This window comes from Morus notabilis, unplaced genomic scaffold, assembly GCF_000414095.1.
Source record: "Morus notabilis unplaced genomic scaffold, ASM41409v2 Scaffold189, whole genome shotgun sequence".
In the NCBI taxonomy this organism is placed as follows: domain Eukaryota; kingdom Viridiplantae; phylum Streptophyta; class Magnoliopsida; order Rosales; family Moraceae; genus Morus; species Morus notabilis.
Genome location: NW_010362536.1, coordinates 7,998 through 30,624, shown reverse-complemented (window position 1 = coordinate 30,624; position 22,627 = coordinate 7,998). Strand labels below are relative to the sequence as shown.

At 34.9% G+C, this 22,627-nt stretch overlaps 4 protein-coding genes across 7 annotated transcripts; 3 read left to right on the top strand and 1 right to left on the bottom strand.

Annotated features, from left to right (window-relative positions):
* Nucleotides 1–666: 666 nt before the first annotated feature.
* LOC21385570 lies at nucleotides 667–4,148 on the top strand. 2 transcript variants are annotated; one of them, XM_024168336.1, is made up of 5 exons: nucleotides 667–823; nucleotides 2,157–2,246; nucleotides 2,930–3,165; nucleotides 3,274–3,343; nucleotides 3,664–4,148. In XM_024168336.1, the coding sequence occupies exons 2-5, from the start codon at nucleotides 2,189–2,191 to the stop codon at nucleotides 3,858–3,860; spliced, it is 561 nt and encodes a 186-aa protein (XP_024024104.1). In that variant the 5' UTR covers nucleotides 667–823; nucleotides 2,157–2,188; the 3' UTR covers nucleotides 3,861–4,148. The 2 variants fall into 2 exon arrangements, with proteins under 2 accessions (XP_024024104.1, XP_024024105.1); XM_024168337.1 differs by having other exon boundaries at nucleotides 667–834.
* A 2,534-nt stretch (nucleotides 4,149–6,682) lies between these two features.
* Nucleotides 6,683–11,110, top strand: LOC21385569 (protein DETOXIFICATION 40). Of its 2 annotated transcripts, XM_024168334.1 has the most exons (7): nucleotides 6,683–7,210; nucleotides 7,349–7,980; nucleotides 9,465–9,521; nucleotides 9,658–9,896; nucleotides 10,180–10,298; nucleotides 10,671–10,757; nucleotides 10,921–11,110. In XM_024168334.1, exons 1-7 carry the CDS (start codon nucleotides 6,860–6,862, stop codon nucleotides 10,984–10,986), a joined length of 1,551 nt encoding a protein of 516 aa, XP_024024102.1. In that variant the 5' UTR covers nucleotides 6,683–6,859; the 3' UTR covers nucleotides 10,987–11,110. The 2 variants fall into 2 exon arrangements, with proteins under 2 accessions (XP_024024102.1, XP_024024103.1); XM_024168335.1 differs by lacking the exon at nucleotides 10,671–10,757.
* Nucleotides 11,111–17,171: 6,061 nt separating this feature from the next.
* On the top strand, nucleotides 17,172–18,703 carry LOC21385567 (HMG1/2-like protein). The gene is made up of 6 exons (XM_010102328.2): nucleotides 17,172–17,246; nucleotides 17,433–17,540; nucleotides 17,654–17,711; nucleotides 18,036–18,080; nucleotides 18,372–18,449; nucleotides 18,605–18,703. Exons 1-6 carry the CDS (start codon nucleotides 17,197–17,199, stop codon nucleotides 18,701–18,703), a joined length of 438 nt encoding a protein of 145 aa, XP_010100630.1. The 5' UTR covers nucleotides 17,172–17,196.
* Nucleotides 18,704–19,352: 649 nt separating this feature from the next.
* Nucleotides 19,353–22,220, bottom strand: LOC21385566 (50S ribosomal protein L6, chloroplastic). 2 transcript variants are annotated; one of them, XM_024168338.1, is made up of 3 exons: nucleotides 22,102–22,220; nucleotides 20,626–20,934; nucleotides 19,353–19,900 (listed from the first exon to the last, which is right to left on the bottom strand). In XM_024168338.1, the coding sequence occupies exons 1-3, from the start codon at nucleotides 22,134–22,136 to the stop codon at nucleotides 19,564–19,566; spliced, it is 681 nt and encodes a 226-aa protein (XP_024024106.1). In that variant the 5' UTR covers nucleotides 22,137–22,220; the 3' UTR covers nucleotides 19,353–19,563. The 2 variants fall into 2 exon arrangements, with proteins under 2 accessions (XP_024024106.1, XP_010100629.1); XM_010102327.2 differs by having other exon boundaries at nucleotides 20,626–20,931.
* Between the last annotated feature and the right edge of the window lie 407 nt (nucleotides 22,221–22,627).

Genomic DNA, 22,627 nt, shown 5'->3' with positions numbered 1-22,627 from the left:
CAGGACTCTAGTCCATCCATCTAACCACAAACCACAGTTCCCCACGTCACACGGGATTTACTTCACTTCCATATTGGGCTGGTTTCTACTTATGACTATAGAGTTTTGAGCTCTGAAAAGATAAAAAAGAATTCCTAGTAAACGCATTCTCACCACTACACAACCCCCGAGGAGTTGATTTCTTAGCAAATGTTAGTCAAATCAAAGGCATCCGTTAATTCTTTGATGAAATTTAGCTCGTGAGTTGCACATGAAGACATTATCTATAGGCTCAAAGAGTAAATTAGTAAATTAATGTATTTGTCTTTTAAATCCTAATTAATCTTAACTTTTGTATAGTAAAAGACCCTATACATTCAGCTAAAACAATTGCAATATGCCTTTTCTTTTTTGTAATTTTCAGTTTTTTATTATATTTAAAAAAGATTGAAAGTTGAAAATTTAAGAAATTTGTATTTCGATGGAATTGTGATATTGAAATTTTTTTTATCAAACTTAATTTTTAATTACTAATTTAACATAATCATTATCAAAAACACTTTATAATTATTTTACAAAATAAGAGAATAAATTGCTAAAATTTAAAATATAGGCGGTAACTTGCCGAACCGCTATATAAATTTAGGTCACAAATGTGTAAATAACCCCTTCATTATTTCAGTTGTCGTTTCCTCTCTCTCTCTCTCACATATACGCGCGAGTCCTTTTTGCCCAAAATTCCCAATCGCTCACCGGAGTCTCGAAACCCCAATCTGCAAATCCCGAACAATCCACCGACCTCAGCGTCTTCCGCCGCCGTCGGGCACCGTCCGATAGTGAAATTGTGAGTTTAGGGTTAGTTTTCCTTCTTACTCATCTGGTTCATCAATTTCGCCTTGTGATTTCTTGATATTCGTAGGTTTTTTTTTTTTAAACCGAAGAATGGATTTGGTGTTTTGTGGTCGGTTTTTGCTCTTCGTTTCTATCAAGCCGTCTTCTTTTTCGACAATAGCTGGTTTTCTTTTCTGGGTTCGAAATTTGACGCATGGGTATTTTGTGGTGGTGATTTTGCAAGCATTTGTAATTAGACTCCTTTTGATTTGCAGCCTTTTTTTTAGTAATTTAAGGCATGTTTTTGTTGGAAATTTGAGCTAATCAAGCTAGTATTTGGTATTACGGTGGTGGATTTTGAAGCATTTGTAACAGAACACTTTTATTTGGGCGTACTGAATAGTGGATTTAGTGGTTTATGGCATATTTTGTTGGAGAAATTGATATAACCAAGTTAATACTTGGTGTGTATGGGATTCTAAGGGCTTGTTGGGTTCATAGGTTCAAATCAGGTAATATATTTATTATTTCAGTAAAAGGACATTAAAGACAAATTCTGTGAAGCTGATAAATGAACTTGTATCCAATGCTCAAGCTTTTCCTACTGAGGAAACTAGAGCAGATTTTTAGGTTTTAGGGCTAAAGCAACAAGAACAAAAGTAAAAGGTTTGGCTACCACCAACTGATCTATTCAAAACTAGAACAGATTTTTTGTAGTTAATAGTCAAATTGCACGTAGGAAAAGAAACAAGTTTGGCTAGTTCTGAGTAATCATACACAAATAAAAATTTCAACAACCAGCAGTTCATAAACGAGAATAGTGCTCCGCTGAAATCGGAGGAATCCTTCGATCACAAGCAAGCACTCGCCCTTGACTGGTTACTCATAATGAACACAAATTATACCCCCAAAAAAGAAATAGGATAGACAAAACAAATACAAAAGCTCTCTTAAGAACATCAAAATACAAAAAACAATTTACGAAGAAACCAATCAAAAACAAAAGGGGCCAAAAAACCCACAAAACTGGGATCCAAAACCTTAAAGTTAAAACAGATGACCAAAAGATGTAGAAGTTGAGCAAAATTTGGGGACTAGGGCCCAAATAAATTTGTGAAAAAAAAATATTATCATGAGAATCACCTTCTTTTATGGCATGAAAGAGAGAAAAGATGGCGGGTAAACAGAGTGAAGGGAACAAAAAAAAGATTTTTTTTTACGTTCTCTCTTGTTAAATGTTAGTTTCGTGAAGCACCCCCAAGTTACTCTTTAAATGTTAGTTTCATTTGGTATTTTCTGCACATATTTGGTGTCAATTGTTCTGAAACAATCTCTCTCATTTTCAGGTTATTTTTGCTGTCAGTCATTTATCGTCACGATGTCAATATGTACGGCAGCTCCAAGTAATGTTGTCAACTCACCTCAATTAGCACCAGGTATAACTTGGACCATTCTCACTTTGTTTACTTCATTTTATTTCTTTGCGTCTATTCTTTTGAATATTTTCCGCTTATAAGCATAACTGTTTTGCTTGGGTGATGCCATAGAACTAAGATCCATAATCTTTAACTTTTCACTGCTGGGGATAATGAAACAAAATATGAAAAAATGTATATATCCAAGTAAAACCAAGCAAAGAGGTGCAATGCATTCTAAGTTTATTGTTAGGGGTTGCAGAGTGGCAGAAATGCCAGTTTTCCATTCTCACGAGGCTTGAAAGCTTATCGGCAACAAGTCGGCACAAAGGTGATTCCATCATGCTCAAACATGAGTCGGTCATTCCTTGGGGAGCCTTTATAGCTCATCAAATTCCCAATAATGTAATGAGAAGTGGGTCCATTTGAATGATTGAGTCCTCGCAAACAGCAATGCTTCTTTGCCACATGGAATTGAGAACTGATATGCAATCATTGAGTGAACTATATTGTCTTTGTGTTACTGCCCAGGAATTTTTCGCGGTGTCTATCATGAGGGTCACTAGACCAATATCCTTTAGGTTCGATTTTGGTTAATAGAGATGTGTCTCAATAAATATTGCTACTTACTTGAAATTTTTCGTCTGTTGATTGCAATTACATGGGTGGTACTGAACTGTTATCTGTTTTGTATTTGCTCACAGCAAGAATAGTGGGATCTAAGCAACGAGGCAAAGCCGATCTAGGAAGCGTCTGTTATCAGTTTCATCCATTGGTTGCTAGAAGTGGACAAGTTCAGAGTGTTAGGTTAGAACCGGTTCAGAATGTCAAGTTGGAACCAATTGAGCGTGGTACATGCTTTGCTTTTGCGGGAACAAGAAAAGCAGTCACGCACTCTACTCTCAGACAGTCTAGCGCTTTCATATGTGCTGCTGCTTTGGTAAGCTTTGTCATTGCATCTCTCTCTTTTTGTACTTGCTTTCTTTGAAATAATGAATCTTCCTGGAAGAAAAAAGGTCTTGATCTTCAATCGTTTTTTGTTTTACAGAATGCCAGATGCAGTGCGGAGCAAACCCAAACAGTTACACGTCAGGCTCCAACAATGACTCACATTCCAGGTAATAGCCATAGCCGGTATTAGTATTAATTGTTCGCTGTTGTGGGTATTAGCAGATAGGCACTGATAGTTGGCAAAAGTGCTTGTGAACATTTCGTGTCGTTGTGTATGAGTATGTGTTAATTCAAGCATGAACCAAAACTGATGTCCCTAGTCTTGGTTGCTTTAGGGTTTCTTGATATTTTCTTGTTGTTTGAAATCTTAATTCAGTGTAGTTCGCAGTGTGATAATGTCTCGAGTCGCAATTCATGGGTCTGTTTTTTCTTGAAATTTTGGGATTGATTTAAATAGTTCATCTGTTGATATGATTGAATTATACAGCCAAGGACAAGTTACCAGATCTTGATGATGGTGGGACTGGATTCCCACCTCGTGATGATGGTGATGGTGGCGGCGGCGGCGGTGGCGGTGGGGGCAACTGGTCTGGTGGATTCTTCTTTTTTGGGTTTCTTCTTTTTCTTGGCTTCTTGAAGGATAAAGAGAGTGAAGAACCTTACCGAGATGAAAGGAGAAGATGAGGCAAAGTTTTGATATCTACGTAAGTGTGGATATTTAGCTTAAATTAATAGCTTGAGGGTTAAGGACTATGGTTTCATTTTTCCTATACCGATGAATATTTACTAGCATTCAATTGTTTAGGAAAATGTTGTGAATTGTTCACATACTCGTGAAATGTTCAACTTGAACTATGATGATGAGCAAGTAGTTCTTTGTAAGCAATGTTAAAATTTTGTGCCCAACTAGAATCTTCTTTGTGTTTATTCTTTATTCACTAGTTTAAGGCACGTTCTCATCTTTTTAGTTTACTTTTGCTCGTCAAGAATTTTACATATTAATGATTTATTTTTTAAGACCAGTAAAAGATTTATTTTTGAATTATTTTTAATAGCATAAAATATATTTTTTTTTATATATTTCTATAATAAGAGGTGCAAAACTGCAAATGTGGAATTTCAAAAGAATATAGGGAATATTTAGGAACCTTTTCCTAAAATTATTTCACTTTCAATTTAAGGTACGTTCATTTTATATCCAAATTATTTCTCAAGAGTCGTACTAGAATCCAAAATTGATGCTTCTTCCTCGTGTAAGTTCATTGATTAGTCATATGTAGTACAATCCAAAATTGATGCTTCTTCCGCGTGTAAGTTCATTGATTAGTCATTAAGTACTAGAATCCAAAATTGACGCTTCTTCCTTGTGTAAGTTCATTGATTGGACGGAGTATTGTAACAACTTTTTGTTGTATACTGCTTCGCCGCCGCAAATTTAGAATTTTCTAATACGCTCATTTGCACAAAAACACTGTATTTAACAAAAAAAAAAATTTAAAATTAAAATTTTTATAAAAAAAAATACTGCGTTATATAACTTAGTCATAAAATAAACAAAAATAAACAAATTGAAATAAATTGTTAACTCTAGCAAAGTTGACGTGTAGAAATCAAAACAAAAAGTTGCTTGCACACAAAAGTCAGTAAATTGTTAATTCTATTAAGCTATGGCCATTCTGATGCAAGTAGTTAATTTGAACAACATACCTCCTATTAAGTAATTCTGTTTGCAAGTAATCGTGTCGAATTTTTCTTTCTTTTTTAAAATAAGAAATTGGGGGAAATTTCTTTTTCATTATTTTCACAGGATATATATTAATTATATAAATTATTCTTCTTGAATTATACCCCTTGTCCTCTAATTTTTAAAACGTAACATTTGTTCCCCTTGAGTAATAAAACGTTAACAAAAAAGCCTCATCCGTTAGGTTTTTTTAAAAGAAATTGATGTTTAATTTGTTATTTAGGATATTTTAGTAATTTTATGGTTTAAAATTTAGTTTAAATTTAAAATTAATTTAAATTTAAACTTCTAATTATGATACATTCATTAATGATTGAATGTAAGTTAAAAATATTATGAATCTTTTTGGTAGAATAAAAAAATTTATATAAATTTTTTTGAATATTTAAGTTACTTTAAATACAAATTAAATTTTAAACCATAGAATTTCTAAAATATGGGGTCCAATACCTATGTTTTTTTAATCTTTTTTAAATACAATAAAATCACTATTACTAGTTCTTTTTTAAACCCTATTTTCCCATTTTGCAATAAAAATTGTCATTATTACTATTTTTTCCTTTCTTTGCAATCAAAATCTTCCTTTTGTTTTTTTTATTCAAGAAAACATTTTGGATTATTATCAGTGATACCCTTGAAATTTAGGCTCATCCTTAATTTGCCTCCTAAACTTTAAAAACTCACTTTACTCCTTAAATTTTAAATTATTTCCACTTAACCCCTTTAGTTGTAATTTCTGTTAAAAACGAATAGAAAAAGGAGAATGACATAGTCACGTGTAGGGTTGGCAAATCGTGTTGCCATGTCAGGTTCGTGTCGTGTCACGCCCATTAATTGACACTATAATCCTTAATACGAACACGACTCTTTAATTAGTGGGTTTACACAGACACGATATAGCCAAACCGTTTATTAAGCAGGTCATTAACGTGTTGTGTTAACCGGTAAAATTTGTATACTAAATGGGTTATTAAGGGTTGTAACCTGTTTACAACTCATCGATCAACCTGTTTAAATTGATTTTTTCAGCTAAAAATAACGTTAAAAAACAAAAAAAAATTATTGCAAAAGTAGTAGTATAAAGATTTGAGAGAGAGAAAGAATTAGGGTTGGGCGGCTGGGTCAGATGGAGAGAAAAAAATGTGAGGAAACCCTAGTGGCTTTACTTAAGTTTTTATCTTCGAGAATATATCACCTTATTTTCCCTTTTCTTGAATATATATGTTTATAAAACATGTTATGAATTGGTTGATAATGTGTCGTATTCATGTAAATCTATTTATAACACGTTTAATAAACGAGTTATTGCGGGTTAATTTCGTGTTAAAGAATTCGTGTCGTGCTGACTCTTTATTTAATTGTGTTTGGCGGGTTCAACCAGTTTTAACCCAAACCCTCTAATTTCGTGTAGGTTTTAAGTTGTGTTGTCGTGTCATGATCTAAATTGTCAGCCCTAGTCACGTGGTCTTTATATTTAGATTTATATTAAAAAGAAATATATAAAAATTATATGATCACACTTAACCCCCATTTTTTCCGTCTTATTTTAAAAGAAATTACAACAAAAAAGGTTAAGTGAGAATAATTTAAAATTTATAAGACAAAGTGAGTTTTTAAAATCAGGATAAACTGACACTAATGAGAATAATCTAAAAATCTTCCTTTGTTTCCATTAAAAGAAGAAAACAAAAAATTCCATTCGTTGCACTTCAAAAGGAAAAAGGAAAAAAAAAAATGAAATGAAATGAAATGAAATGAAAAATCTTTGTTGCATTTGCAACTTCTCTTTCTGGCCACCTATTCTATACATGCGCCTAACCTTATTAATTTTCTTTTCTGTTTCGCTACGTACGCCCGCAATCCTTGAAAAGCCTAGCCTCTCTCTCTCACTGGCCCTCTTCATACGACATCGACTCAGAACACCTGAGAAACGCTAACCATGGCTTCTCCCTCCGACCAAGATATCCGGCGACCTCTACTCCATCCACCTTCCGACCACGCTTCTCCACCCTTGCTGTCCCCGTCTCCCAAAACAAGCCACGAATCCAGCGGCGAACTCGAGAGAATACTCACCGACACCACCCGCCCCTTCCTCCGCCGCCTCGGCCCGGCCTTGTTGATGGAGTCCCGCCTCCTCTTCCACCTCGCCGGACCCGCCGTCATCGTCTACATGATCAACTACCTCATGTCCATGTCAACTCAGATCGTCTCCGGCCACCTCGGCAACCTCGAACTCGCCGCCTCCTCCCTCGGCAACAACGGCGTCCAAATCTTCGCTTATGGTCTAATGGTACACCCACATCATATATGTTTTAGTTTTGATCCGTAGAGTTTTATTATAAATAAAACTACCGTTAAGTTTTATTATATGTCTGTAATTATAACATTAACGTCTTTTGAGTACAATTAATTAAACAATAAATAACAGTTAGGAATGGGGAGTGCTGTGGAGACACTGTGCGGACAAGCCTACGGAGCGCAAAAGTACGGAATGCTGGGGATATATCTACAGCGGTCAACGATACTTCTAACGTTGACCGGAATCCTTCTAACGGTCGTCTACATCTTCTCAAAGCCGATTCTTCTATTCCTCGGCGAGTCGGAGAAGATCGCGTCGGCGGCGGCGCTGTTCATCTACGGGCTAATCCCGCAGATATTCGCGTACGCCTTGAACTTCCCAATCCAGAAGTTTCTCCAGTCGCAGAGCATCGTGGTGCCGAGTGCCGTCATATCGGCGGCGACGCTGGTGGTGCACATATTCGTGAGTTGGGCGGCGGTGTACCGGATCGGGATGGGCCTGCTGGGGGCGTCGCTGGTGCTGAGCTTGTCGTGGTGGATCATCGTGGCGGCCCAGTTCGTGTACATAGTGAAGAGCGAGAGGTGTAGGAAGACATGGGCCGGGTTCAGCTCCCAAGCCTTTTCAGACTTGGGCGGCTTCTTTAGGCTCTCGGCGGCGTCGGCCGTTATGCTGTGTTTGGAGACGTGGTATTTTCAGATTCTGGTCCTGCTTTCCGGCTTGCTGGAGAACCCAGAGTTGGCTCTCGATTCTCTCTCTATTTGGTAAGTTTTATTTTCTTGTTTTGTTTTGTTTTTTTTTTTTTTTTATATATACTACCAAAAAGGATTAGTTATAAGCGGATTATTTCGAACTTATTATTAATTATTACGGTTGGTATTAAATGTGATTTGTGATGGTAATTAAGGCGGCCATAACAAAGTAATAATAATACAAGAGTTAATCTTATAATAATAATAGTTAATTTCTTTTTTCTTTTCATAGAATAGGAACATGATATTTCTAAGAAACAAAAAATACATAATAGTTCGAGATTCCATCGAAATAATAAGAATGATAATAATAATAGTACAGGAGATTTTTGTTTTTTTGTTTTTTCTCACGTGGATGTGGTGCTCCACTGTCAAATAAGTCATTCATCATGTCAAATGAAGCGATAAATAAGACTAAGAGTCCGTTTGGTACTTAATTCATTCCTTGATTCGAATCATAATTCGTGATTCGTTACAGTATTTTTTCATATAAAAAATACACATAAATTAAAAATAATTCTAATCACATAATTTAAATTCATGAACCAAACGCTACGTAATTTATGATCGGTATGCAATCGATGTGAGTGATTGGAGCACTGACATTTTCTAGCCAAATGTTAATGCTCAATCCCCACTCAATCGTCAATGGACAATACGTACCTCTGGTCCCCAGTCCCCACTGACAAGCTTACACCATTATTACATGCTTCTTGTTTGAATCTGAAAATAGTGCTTCAAACCAACATCACTTAGCACATAATATTCTTCTTTTTAAAGCAATTCCGACATCGCTTATTATTTCATTAATGCTATATATCATTAGCGTGATAATTATAGCATCGTCATTGTAGGAGTATAGCCTAATTACATGTAATTTTTATGCCAAAACTTTTTGCCACGTCTAGCAAAGTTGAACCACTTTAATTTCTTTCGTTTGAAAGATACAAATGTCGACCATAAAGTATATAACAAAATTGTGTAATGTACTTTTTTTTTCCTTTTTGCAATAGGGAAGATCTTGGTTTTCTCTAAAAACACATGCCATATACCACTAATTTATAGCTAAGAAATTGTAACAAATGCTTGGGCAAGTGTAGTTTGAATCATGACAAAGATTCTGTTCAATTTATTGTCTCTATAGTCTTAATCCTTGTATCTTCCTCTCTCTCTTTTCTTTTTCTCTCAATTCGTCCTTTCCTTATTAATCTTCAATAATTAATAGTTGAATCAATTTCCAAGTAGTTCGTGCAGGAAAAAAATAAAAAGATTAAAGCCAACGACTTTGTCGTATTGCATTTATCATATCTTCATGCCCATCACACACCCTAGCCATGAGCATACAAATAAATATATTCTTTCATTTTCCATTAATTGGTCTACTTGTGATTTTAGTGCATTAAAGCAATTTCAACTTTGGTCAATTGCCACAAAAAGGTCACTTGATCTTTCAATATAATTAATTAAATGTCCATATGGTTGTGTGTAATTTGCAGCACAACTATTTCCGGATGGGTGTTGATGATCTCAATCGGGTTAAATGCAGCAGCGAGGTCTTGTATTATTCCTATCACTTTTCTTTTCTTCCCAAGTTCTCATGGAATAGACACAAGAGTCTATGCATGGTTAAATGGTAATTACTAATTAATTAGTGATAATTTCAATGTGTAAATATGTGATTATAAGCAGCGTAAGAGTGAGCAACGAGCTAGGAGCTGGACACCCAAAATCAACTGCGTTTTCTGTGGTGGTGGTGACTGTCATATCTTTCGTCATCTCGGTGATTTCTGCGATTGTTGTGCTTTTTTTGCGTGATGTCATTAGCTACGCCTTCACGGAGGGTGAAGTTGTGGCGGCCGCAGTTTCTGATCTTTGTCCACTCCTTGCTCTCACTCTCCTCCTTAATGGAGTTCAGCCCGTCTTATCAGGTAAGAATTATAATTTTAGTCTTCAAAAATTTTGAGAACACACGAAATCACATTAGAATTAATCAGATAAATCAGTTGACTAATTTTTTTTTTTTACCCTAGTTAGTTATATATTGCACGATCCTTTTTACGTGATACACTAGTTTTTTGTGATATTCTTCTTGTAAGTATATCTGAAAAAAGGAAAAAAAGAGCTTTTTGCCCACACTTTGCTTAATAAATCATATGCTTGTAATAAACATTATTAATTCGATTATATACATTATATGTTTTGTGGTTGAAGGGGTCGCTGTTGGGTGTGGATGGCAAACTTTGGTTGCGTACATAAACGTAGGTTGTTACTACGCGGTCGGTGTTCCATTGGGTTCTCTTCTAGGATTTTACTTCAAACTCGGTGTAAAGGTACATTATTGTTCAATGCAATAATATGCATATATCAACGCTTAGAAAAAAAAAAAAAAAAACACAAAACACAAAACACACACGGTGTTTTTTTTTTATTTTTATTTTTTATTAGTTTTGTGAGTGGAGAGAAGGTCCGTTCATTTCACTGATTCGAATTTTGTTATAGTAAAAAGTTCTCATAAACATTCACATCTAACTTTTTTACTACAGTAAAAAGTTATCACATAAAGTCACATCTCAACTCGAATCAATAAATTAAACGAGCCGTTTATAAACTCTAATACTTTCTAATAAAATCAGATGTTGAATTATCACTAAACTAAACCTGCAGCTATGTTAATTACTTAATTGTCCGCATTGGATGTATAGGGGATATGGTTGGGAATGATTGGAGGCACTGTGATGCAAACACTCATCCTGTTTTGGATCACTTTTCGGACGGACTGGAATAAAGAGGTGCATATATAGGTCTTCTTTAAAATATTCGTTATTATAACCCTATTCAATTAACAAAAATATCATCCTCTTATTCCCGAAATAAGGGTTGGTTAGAATAAATAGTTATGTTCTTTCAGTTATTTCTCTTTGTTGTAAAACGGGATTTTGAAATGAATTTCAGGTGGAAGAAGCAACTAAAAGGTTGAGTAAATGGGATGCGTCGAAGGAACCAATTTTGAAGAACTGACGAGAAGAAGATATTGTAGCATTAGTTTTGAAGTTCCGATAACATTAAAATTCTTTTCTCACTAGTAATCTCCGCATGTAATGACAAGGGTATGGGGTTCCAATAAGTTTTTTGTTGTGAAAAATCGTAACGCAAGTATACGCTATCGCAATCAAGTAATATAATAGTGAATAAGAATATCGTCCTACGAGGATTGTTGTTTACTAATTACCGAAATTATATTAACCCTAATTTTATTTGAATACTTGAAAAGAGAATTTATAAAATTAAGTAAAGTAAAACTAAAACAATTAAATAAATTAAACAATGCTAAGCAACGGATGAAAATTCAATAGATTAAGATTCTAGGGTTTCCGATTTCACCAAATTAATCATGTTCAAATTCTCATAATTCAAGCAAATTAACATTCAATCCTATACTGACAGCAATTTCTCTAAAGCAATTATTATTCTTTCTCAAGCAACAATAATATTAATCCAACAAGCAAAATCTACATCTCTGTCAGACTTCTAAACCTGTTGAAAATAATTAAGTGTAAGAAATTCAAAAGAACTGCACAAGCATCATAGATATCTCTATCCTATGAACAACTCATGGTATTTCAATTAAGAGCTTATTCAATTATCACCTCTCAGTCTCAAATCAAATACAAAATCATGTAATAGTTGGCCAAACAATCACAAGCATTAAGAATAAATTGAAATACTCAGAATATATGGATTAAACATCAATTACTTAAAAAGAAGATTGAGAATTCGAACATTCATAATTTGGCTACATCGTAGCCCTAGAAAAAGGAATTAGTTCATCTCTAAACAAAATAAATTCCTAAACAAAGTCTTAATCATTGGAAAGGAAAGAAAAGAACTAGTTTGGAGTTGAATTGAAGTGTAGCCGTCTCCGGATTTGAGCCGTTCTTCTTCTCCGTCCCAATTCTTCTTTCCTTCTCTTGAATACTCTCTCAAAAGCCAGCCGTCATTCCACAGTTTAAAAGTCTCTTTTAATTGCCTTAGAATCATCTATTTATATGTTTCAGAGCCTTAGGGTCAAAAAGGGTAAGTTTTCTCGCGATTGGCCTTCAAAACGCGTATTTTTTCGTATCGTAGCGCCGCGGCGCTGTGTTTCTAGCGCTGCGGCGCTGCTATATAAAATTCATGGGCGCTGCGGCGCTGTAATGGGCGCCTAAGCGCTGCCCATTCTGCCCGGTGCATAATTTTTGTCGGATTTCAGTGCCGCAGCGCTGCAAACTAGCGCCAAAACGCCATCAGTTCTGCCCAATACGCTAATTCCATAAAACTCAGCGCCAAGACACTATAGATTGGCGCCTAAGCGCTATGATTGCTGTCTTTTTCCACCGAAATTTGTCCAAAACCTTCCAAATTATAGACTTCCACCTATCCTTCAAACAAAGAACGAAAACACACATAAAAACTAACAAAAACCTCGAAACCAACTAGTTATTAAGTCTAAAACGATACCAAATGAGCCAGTAAAACTCACTCATCATTTTTCAATTAATTCCACAAATTAATGATTTTAAGGTTTACTCTTAATCCCACTTTGATCCTTAATTTTTAAAACGTCACAAAGTTAGACCTTACAATTTTACTGTGTTTCAGTTTTTGGTCCATCTGTTAATTAGGTGTTAAATATTCGACAAAATCTGTGAAAATTATGAACTAAAATTGACAACACCTAACATTTAGGGACTAAAATAATATAAAAAAATAAAAATTAATTTCTACAAGTAGTTCTTAAATTTTGGCTGTTTTCAATTTTGATCCTTAATTTATACGGATTTTATTAAATTTTTAACACCTAGTATGGAATGACCAAAACTGAAATATAATAAAACCTTAGGAACCAACTGTGGGACGTTATAAAAGACAAAAATAAAAGTGGAATTGAAAGTAAAACCTCAGGAACCATTTGTTAAATTAATTCTTACATTTTTGTAGCAAGTGATGTGACAAGTGAACTCATATTTTTTTGAATTAAATAGTCCATATTCATGAGCTTTTTTTCTTTTTTAATAAAGTCGCCCACATTATTACTACTACTATTATTATTAGGAAAAAGGATATATGAAAAAATAAAACTAAGGGCTTGTACGTTTCATATACTCAAATTTAAATTATTGATTTTGCTATAATGTTTTTTTTTTCACAAAAAATTTAAATTTCAAACATCACAATTAAAAATCATGATTTGAGTATATCTTAAAAATCATAATTTGAGTATACCTTAAAAATCATGATTTGAGTGTACCTTAAATTTAAAAAATTTAAATTTCAAACATCACAATTAAAATCACAATTAAAAAATTAAAAGATTAAAGATTTAGTACTAATTATGACATGGAGTCTCACCCAATTTTAGATGTCAGCTTTTAGCTGGTTAAAAAAAAAAATGATAATCGCCACTAAATAACTAATATATTCCTATAACTAATATATATCAAGTCATTGTTTCACAGTTTTTAAAAGATTAATTATGTGGTAGGTACCTTTAAAGTTATTTTAAATTATTAGATTTCACTTGAGCACATATGATTATGTGATCCAATTATTCAAAACTATTTCAAAGCAAATATTTTTCATATCCTACTACGTAATTTTTTTTCTTGGAGACATTTAATAGTGAAGTCGTTTGAAAGAAAAAAAAAAAAAAATATATATATATATATATCTTATCAGATGGGATGTTATGTGATGAGATATTGTTTGCTGGAAAGCGACGCCTTTTCTGCAACTTGCTAGCTTAGTACTCAGGAGGACCAAACAAGGTGATATTCATCGAGTATCTTTTGTATTTATTGATACTAAATAAACATGCAGATTCTCCTTTGATCTATTTCCTGTCTAAGAAAATATTGTCCTTCACATGTCAGCTACCATAGTGATTGCTCATGACTAGAACAGTCATGACAAGGGTTGGATTGGACCACATTTTTAATGCCACGAAGAGCTTTCCAATAAAATAATCATTTTGCCCTTGAAAGTTCAATTCTCAAGGGCCCTGTTTGGTGTGCAGGATAGGATAGTACAGTTTTAGGGTAATGGATTAGAATGTATAGGAAAGTATAAGATTAGATTTTAGTTCAATCCAATCTCATATTTGGTGTTGTATTATTAGGATAAAGGCATTTTTGTAAAAAATTTAAAATTTTCAACACTTAAGGGGCAAAAATATAAAATTTTAAAATATTTTAGCCATATAAAATTATAATTTGACCCCTCAACTTTTAAAAAATTACAATTAAATCCTAAATTTTATAAAAATTCACAAATAGGTCCCTAGTGTTTTTGACAATGTGCTTTAGTAAAGAATGATCACATACTTCAGTAGGGGATAGCAACATTTCCTTCTACGGGATTCTGATAATGGATTGGATAAAAATTTATCCAATCTAGTTCTTTGAAAATGTTCACCAAACACAGCATTAAAATTTAATCCTATCTAGTCCTTTCTAATCCAGTGCATGAGATAGAAGCCTCTCTCTAGTCCTTCGTAATAACAAAGCAAGACGATCATCATATTCAAGACCACCAAAACGACATCGTCTTGGATCAGCTATAAGGTTACTGGACAACCTCATCAGGCACATCCTCTCGCTCCTTTCCAAAGGCGATGCCTTCCGGATTTGCCGGCTTTGGAAGGTTTGGTTTCTTGCTTGGGCTTCGGACCCCGTATTCGACGTAAACGAAGACCAAGACAATTTTTGTCAACTTTGTGGACAAAACTTTGTTAAAATTCAAGGACAATAATTTGATACAAAAATTCAAGCTTTACAAACTTATTTATGGAGAAGATTTTGATAGGATGGAAAATTTGTTACGTTTTTTTTGCTGAGAGGAATGTGAGATAATTGGATATAGATACTAAAATCAATGAAATTTTGTACACATTATCTCAATTCATTCTTCATGTAAATTCACTAACAGTTTTGAAACTGGCCAACTTGACGTTGAATGTGCATAATAATATTGACTTTATTACTCTCAAGTCCTTGAAAATTCTCTCCTTGAAATATTATAAGTTGGATGATGAGAATGCTCTTGACATAATCTCAAGTTGTTCTTCTCTAGAGCAATCGGATTTGTTGTTCTGCTTTGGCTTGAAAAGAAAGGCTTACTATTTCAAACTGATATCTCAAGGCCTTGAAGATTGCACATTGTAGATGCTCTAGAATTGAATTTGAATTGGCCACAAGGATTGAGACTTTTTCTTATACGGGACATTGGATTGGCGACATGATGAGAATGGCGCACTAGAAATTTCATCTTAAGGTGTTGCGTCAATGGCTGAAGGCCGTCAAGGATGCTCATGCGACGACGTCGCAAGATCGAATCTCTCAGACTTCCTCATCTTGTGAAGTTGAAACTGGCTTGCCGGGGAGGATCCCAACAATTCAAGATTTGTAACAAAACATTGCATCTTGAGTTGGTTGCAAGCCTTTTCCAGAAGGTGGACGTCAATGTTGATGCTCCAAATCTGATTTCTTTCGGGTACGACAAATGTTTGATTTCCATCGGATCGTTTAAAGGCTCCAAAGTTACTGGTGGGTTAAATTCTTCATATTGGTGTTCGAGAAATTCATCATCTAATCATTGGTGTTCAATCTTATTATATATTGTTCATTTTTGTTCTTTTTCCCTCTTTTTTCCTTTTAAGATATAAAGTACACAGAAAGAATGCCATTCTTTTCTTTAATTTTGTTGCGAAGAGTAAAACTTTTATTTTATTTTTTATTGTCTATGCTTAAACATTTATTCATATCGTGTGGTTTCATTATGAGATATATATGGTAATTGTGTCTTAATTAGGGATGACAATGTAATGGGTTCAAGATGCAGGCAAAAAAGAAGATAGGCCGCCGTACATCCACCCCGTAACAGGTTTCGGCTATCCAGAGGTCATCCGTTCAATAAAATTACGTTAATCATTGTATTTTATTGTTTCAACTTTTAATTCATCATTAAAGAAAACAAAAAAAAAATCATACAAATAATAATACACAATTAAGTAGTCTAGCAATAAATTCACATCTAATTCCACCATAAAGATAAAATATAGAGTTCAAATCTGTCACATGAAGTTCAAGAAAAAAAAAAAAAAAAAAAAAGGTTAAGATCTGACCACTATATATAACAATAAAAAACATATATATTACAACAACAAAAAATTGAAAAACAATTACATTTTTCTATAAAAGAAAGTAAAAGAAATGGTAGGTCCAACTCCAAGGTGGATCATGGGTTAGTGACCCCTAAAGCCCAACTGAACCCCAACCCCTGACTATTACACACTTCTAATTCGAACCCGAACCAAAAAAAAAAGGGAAAAAAAAAGATTAGGTTTACCAAAAGTTATCAAAATGAGCATGACTAAATGGGCTAGGCCGAAGCCCGCCTCTTTGGTTTGATGCTCCATTGGGTCCGCCTCGGGCCTATACACTATATAGGGCCCAAATCTTCTATCCAAAGGGCCAGCCAACTTGCTCATGCAGCCCGACCAGCTCCGGTTGACTTTTCTTGCGCAACATACTTTCTTTCTAGGTTTACCCCATCATATTAAACATTTTGAAAATCTGGGTAAAAATTACTTTTTTTTAATGGAAAGAAGTCAAAATTACCTTTTTTTTTTTAAAAAAAACAAAGTGAAAATTGCCTTTTAGTTAATAGAAAATGTCAGCCTTCTGTATCAAAAGAGAGTGAAAGGAAATGGAAATTTTTGCATCAGCTATGGCATGCTTATATGTTTTCGTTTCACTGCGTCGGCCTGAGCCAGTGCGTTGATCCTCAGAGAGACGGTTTTGCACGCACGCATATAGAGCAGAAAAGAAAACCTACTCGCAGATAAACTCCACGCGCCACTCCAACGAGCAATCCAACACGTGTAAGTTTTGAGATGGCGAGTCCACTACACTCTGAAACTCGCGAGAGTGATCATCTCAAGCTTCTTCACGTAACTAACTCGTCCGTCCACTACTTTCCCGCCCATTTTCACAAAAACTCCGATCGCAGCAATTTCAACGCAACTTCCCATTTCTTTCGATTTCGAATTCGTTAAGCTTGAGCTCTTCCTTCCCTCTCTTCTGTATCTATATATAACCCCCACCTCATTCTCTCTCTCTCGTTCTTCTTTTACATTTTGCTCTCTCTCTCTCTGTGAGTATCTACGAGTTTCAGAGATCAGAAATCGCCAGAATGAGAGGTCCGAAAACCGCTGCGATTGCTCACAAGAAGCCTGACGTTGAGTAAGCTCTCACTCTTCCGTTTCTGCTTCTATATTCAAATCGTTTTGAGCTGAATTTGTGTCTCTTCGTTGCTTTCCGTTCTCTCTCTCTCTCTCTCTGTTTTCCTTGTTGCTTCTCTTGGATCAGCTATTGAATTATCTTTTGGTTTTGTCGACAAGTTTGATCGATCGCTTTTTGTTTTTGAAGGATTTTGAAGAAGAGCAAGGCCGGAGCGACCAAAACGAAGAAGGAGAAGGCCAGCAAGAAGAACTCCGATGCTCCGAAGCGTCCTGCCAGTGCTTTTTTCGTCTTCATGTAGTTTTCTTATCTTGAGTTTTTCGATTTGATTTTATTGCGTTCGTTTTAGTTTGTGTTCTGATCGAGTGCTCTTTTTTTTTCCTGGCTGTGATCTTTTGTATTAATCACAGGGAGGAGTTCAGAAAGTCTTACAAGGAGAACTATCCGGATGTGAAATCTGTTGCAGTTGTGAGATTCGAACTCGGCGATACTAATTTGTTTTCTCATTAATGAAAATTATATGTACTTCTTGCTCCACGTTTGGTTTCGGTATAAATTGAAGCTAAAAGAGAAGTGAGATTGGAGTTTTTTTTTTTTTTTTTGGTTAATTTTCTTTTTCCTTTTTTTTTTTTTATTTTCTGATTACCGACTTGTTCATGTATGGCGATGCGTTTTGTCGAAAATTTAAACTGAAAATCGCAACTCTTATTTCATTTCAATTTCTAGGAAGTTATACAGAGAGAAACGTTTCGGTAGTGGATATTCATTTTTCTAGATGCTTCGTCCGTGCAGGTAGGGAAAGCTGGTGGAGAGAAATGGAAATCAATGTCTGATGCTGTAAGATCACCTCTTGCCTGTGTCGTATAGGAGCGTAAATCTTATAGAGTGGAAGATATAAATTGATTACTTAAAAAAAAAAAAAGTGATAAGCTATTATATTATCAAAATCCAGAGATCATTGCGTGAGTTGCTTCATGAATTTCACTTTTGATGTTTGATGTAAAGCATGTTAGCGAGTCTTGTTAATGTAAAAAAATTGATTAATCGATTAGTCTTTCCCTTGTATCTTAGAGATTCCGTTGATAAGAAACTGTAATTTCTTTTTCTGGTGTGTGTTTGTTTCTTTAGGACAAGGCTCCGTACGTTGAAAAAGCTTCGAAGAGGAAAGCAGAGTATGAGAAAGCTCTGGAAGCGTATAAAAAGCTGGTAATATCTTCAATATCAACTTGAAACTGATGTATTCCAAAGAATCTTTTCCTATTGGTATTATCAAATTGTAAATAGTGAATTTCCTCAGTTTATGGTTTTCTGATCTAATGGCTAATGCTTATACAATCCCTGTTTTCTGTTCGAATTCGCAGCATGGAAATGGAGGCGACGAGAAGCCAGAGGAATCTGAGAAATCAGGCTCAGAGGTCCATGAAGGATCAGGAGACTCGGGAGAGAACAATAGCTATTAGGTATATGGCTTTCTCTTCTTAACCGATTTTCAAAGAACAAATTAAAAATTAAAAATGAAGAAAGTGAAGTAGCTCTATTCTCTCAATTGTTCAATTGAAAGCAGTGCTTCCTGTCTGCATCTTTATACCTTCGATATATTAAGGTTGTTTCAGTCTGAATACGGTTTAACATTCATTGTTTAACAATGGTTGCAGTGCTGGTGATTTGGATGTCAATAATTGCATTTGGAGCAACGTTTTGGAAAAAGTTTACACTATCCTCTGTCTAGCTTCATCTACTAAGTTCAGTAGTTGTGGTAACTTTTGTTTCATCGACTGTTGATGTTCCCTGTAAATGCCACCTTCATGTGGATTTGTGCTTTCTCTCCTCTGAGCTTTCTGAGTCTTTTTTAGTTAAATGCAACACTTCTAAGGCAATTCTGGTTGGGCAATGAACGTTATGTCTAGGTACTGATGAGTATGAAGTAGATAAACAAAATATATTGTAGTAATGTTGACTTTCCTCTCTTGTGAAGTGAATTGTTTCAGTATCTTTTGGTGTTCCATCTGTTTTTGTGCTATCTGGTTTTTACAATTCTAGGGCATTTTCTACATTGCTTTTGTCATTTTACTTAAAAGGGATTAAATTGAAGAACAAGAAGTCCTAAGGGGCCAAAAAAGTAAGCACCATTTAGTATCAGATTCAGTAATGGAAGTCAAAGGAATAGTAGTTCCACACGCCACTTTGAAACTAACACTAATGAAAATGATATTGAAGAACAAAACTCGATACAGATGAATTTTTTTCTTTAACAGTAATTTAGCACATACAGTTCCGCTGATGTACACTAACAAGCAAAAGAGAAACAATTAGAGGCTTATTACTTCTTCTTCCCCGCTTTTCCTTCCTTTCTTCTGATAACCTCATCAGCATATTTCACACCCTTACCTTTGTATGGTTCTGGGGGTCTCCACTTCCTAATGGAAGCTGCAAACTGCCCGATTTCACTCTTGTCATAACCGCTAACAACGATTCTGGTATTGTCTTCCACCTTCACTTGAATGCCATTGGGGATCGTCATCCTCACAGGATGAGAGAATCCGAGACTTAGTACCAAGTCTTTCCCTTCCAGCATCGCACGATATCCCACACCGACCAGTTGAAGTCTCTTCTCAAACCCTTTTGATACTCCAACCACCATGTTGTCCGTCAGCGTCCTAACCAATTAGATGAAATGGGCATGTAAGAGCCAATCCAAAGAAGATTTTACCAAGAATACTGCTCGTGAATTAAGTGCACTTACCTTTTACTTACAGCAAAATTGTTTCAATATCCGACTAGGTAAATAAGAGTAAAGACCAAACTTCTAATATTCTTTCATATACAACGTAAAAAAGGGAATTGAATATGTGTGAATTAATCAAATAAAGTAACTTATAATATCAGTGATTTCTCAAGCTCTTGAAATCGCTATTCTACAAATTCTGTAGTTGAAAGCTTGCCCTGGGGAGCAGGCTTGGAGATACATATCCCGTAATAATGGCTAGATTTTTACAGAAGCAAAATAAAAGTACAGCATCCATAAAGTAACAAAAATAAAACAAAATCAGCTTAAAACCTCCATTAATTTAGCATAATTAGAATTTTTATCAGCTATCTATGTATGCATGTATAATTAGGTAGTTAAGTTAAATTTAAACAGCAGCATTCTCGTAAAATACAGACCAAATTCTTATCCTTCTTTCTTTCTTCCCTTTTGCTATCAACCTTAATCTAACATAAGATTGACAGACATGGACAGGAAGAGAAAAGATCAGAACGGAATTTTCAATTGATAAGTGTAGAACCCTGACTTTAAATTCAAATTATCCGCTATGGTATTTGATATGTTCTTAGTCTTGTTATCACTATAAGTATATAGAGCAGAGGATGGAGAGTTTACCTGAAGAGGCCATGCATCTGATTCGCCCTCCTAGTCTCGACTGCCTTTCTCACCCTTAGAATTCCAGACTCCTCCCTCTCAACCTTCACTTCGCGTGGATAATTGAGTGAGAGTTCCCCCAAAGGGCCCTTTACTTTCAAGCCCTGTCCTTCCAATGTGATTGTCACGTTGCTCGGCACTTCAATTGCTTGCTTTCCAATTCGAGATTCCTTACATTCTATGTTCTTCTTCACAAACCCAACACGACTTACAGGAACACTAGAAACAGAGAATCCATTTCTCTCGCCCAAAAATACAGATCGAAAGCTGCTGAAAACATATGCAAATTTCCTCTTAAATTTTCGGAATATTTCTCTGTAAAGTCTAAGCTGCAGAGTCAACTCTTAGGTGAAATCATTTCAATACTATATACATTGCAGAAGTCAGACGCAAATACTCGACATAAGAGACACTGCATTCATGTGCTCAGAAAGTTGAGGCCTAGGGGGAAAAGAAAAGGAAACAAAACAAAACAAAACAAAACAAAACAAAAATACAAAAAACCAAGTTGTCTCTTTGCTAAGCCCCAACATCACAATCTGACTTTGTAAGTTTCCCGTCAAAATTTGGAGAGAAACAAGAAACAATATGAAGCTCAAACTACAGTTTCCGTTATTACAAGAAGCTATAGCAGGCTTCAATAATCATTAACCGCGATCAGTCATATAATAAATTAAGACAAGTTTCGAGCTATTTGAAATGCTAAATATCATCTCTCGCATTTCGAATCCTCGTAAAGAAAAAAATCTTGTATTCAAATTCGCATCACAAAATTACGTTCATGTTTCCAGAACAAGAAAAAGGACTGCGACCATCACAAACTGAGTCAGCAAATCTAAAGTTTCAAGCATCCAAGTTTTCATTTTCCAAAAGTAAATATAACTAGGAGGTAGGGCCAATTCATGTTACATAAGTGTAATGTTGCACCCACTACCATACATAAGAGGGATTTTGTTGCATACGTGGCAAACAACCATGTCGAACTTTTCAATCAGCATTTGATTAACACTGGTATTTAATAAAAACACACACACACACACACATGTACATATGTGTGTGTGTGGCAACAGAAACAAAGTCAAATTGTGAAGCAACAAGACACTGAGATGCAAAGTTGTGCTGTTTAGCTAAACTATATTTCAGATAAAGAAGACCCATATCAACCAAAACACAGACAACCCAACTAATTTACACACAAAAGCCAACAAAACCCAATATTGAGAACGTTCAAGGATTCACAAGAAAAGCTCAATTTTTTCCAAAATTCCTAACAAAATCATAATCACCCAGCAGCATGATACGGAAACCACATTGCAGAAGCAATGTTATAATTTATACACTGGCCCAAAAAAAAAAATTTGAAGTGCAAATTCACGGGGAAAAAAAAAAGATAAAGCAGATGGTATAAGGTAGAAAGAGGATGTTGATGGGTCTTACCTGGTTTGGAAAGAGGAGGTTAATGAGGAAGCCATTGTTAAGAGCTTGAGAGCAGCAGCCGAGTGTGTGCGACCTTCTCCTTCTCTCGGCTTTTTATCATATCCAAATACCAAACCAAAATGGCCTTCCTGGTTCCTGCGCAGCCCGTTATCCAAATGGAGATCGATTCCTATAATGTCCTAATTATCCTTATTTCTTTGCAAAATTTCCACAATACCATCCTTCGGAATTCAATTATACAGTCTTTTTTTGTGTGAATATTTTAGGAATAGTAAAATTACGTCATAATTAATATAATGAGTTTACTTTTTATGATATAAAATTATGTAACAAGCATTATAATGTTTTTAATTTGTGTAATTTGTATTGTATCCTAAACTCTTTATGCTATTTTAACATAATTAGGATGGTAATTCATGTTAATGATAATGGTCGTGTCTAACCCGTTTATTAAGCGTGTCAAAAAATATCAACCTAAAACACGATATATTTATTAAACGTGTCAAAGTGTCAATTTAAACACGAC

Coding starts and splice junctions, on each gene's coding strand:
- LOC21385570 (XM_024168336.1), top strand. CDS start 2,189: ATGTCAATATGTACGGCAGCTCCAAGTAATGTTGTCAACTCACCTCAA. Junction 2,247..2,929: donor CTCACCTCAATTAGCACCAG/GTATAACTTGGA, acceptor ATTTGCTCACAG/CAAGAATAGTGGGATCTAAG. Junction 3,344..3,663: donor AACAATGACTCACATTCCAG/GTAATAGCCATA, acceptor TGAATTATACAG/CCAAGGACAAGTTACCAGAT.
- LOC21385569 (XM_024168334.1), top strand. CDS start 6,860: ATGGCTTCTCCCTCCGACCAAGATATCCGGCGACCTCTACTCCATCCA. Junction 7,211..7,348: donor TCTTCGCTTATGGTCTAATG/GTACACCCACAT, acceptor AATAAATAACAG/TTAGGAATGGGGAGTGCTGT. Junction 9,897..10,179: donor AGTTCAGCCCGTCTTATCAG/GTAAGAATTATA, acceptor TTGTGGTTGAAG/GGGTCGCTGTTGGGTGTGGA.
- LOC21385567 (XM_010102328.2), top strand. CDS start 17,197: ATGAGAGGTCCGAAAACCGCTGCGATTGCTCACAAGAAGCCTGACGTT. Junction 17,541..17,653: donor AGTGCTTTTTTCGTCTTCAT/GTAGTTTTCTTA, acceptor TATTAATCACAG/GGAGGAGTTCAGAAAGTCTT. Junction 18,081..18,371: donor GGAAATCAATGTCTGATGCT/GTAAGATCACCT, acceptor TTGTTTCTTTAG/GACAAGGCTCCGTACGTTGA.
- LOC21385566 (XM_024168338.1), bottom strand. CDS start 22,136: ATGGCTTCCTCATTAACCTCCTCTTTCCAAACCAG. Junction 20,935..22,101: donor ACCTCCTCTTTCCAAACCAG/GTAAGACCCATC, acceptor ATATGTTTTCAG/CAGCTTTCGATCTGTATTTT. Junction 19,901..20,625: donor CAGATGCATGGCCTCTTCAG/GTAAACTCTCCA, acceptor CTAATTGGTTAG/GACGCTGACGGACAACATGG.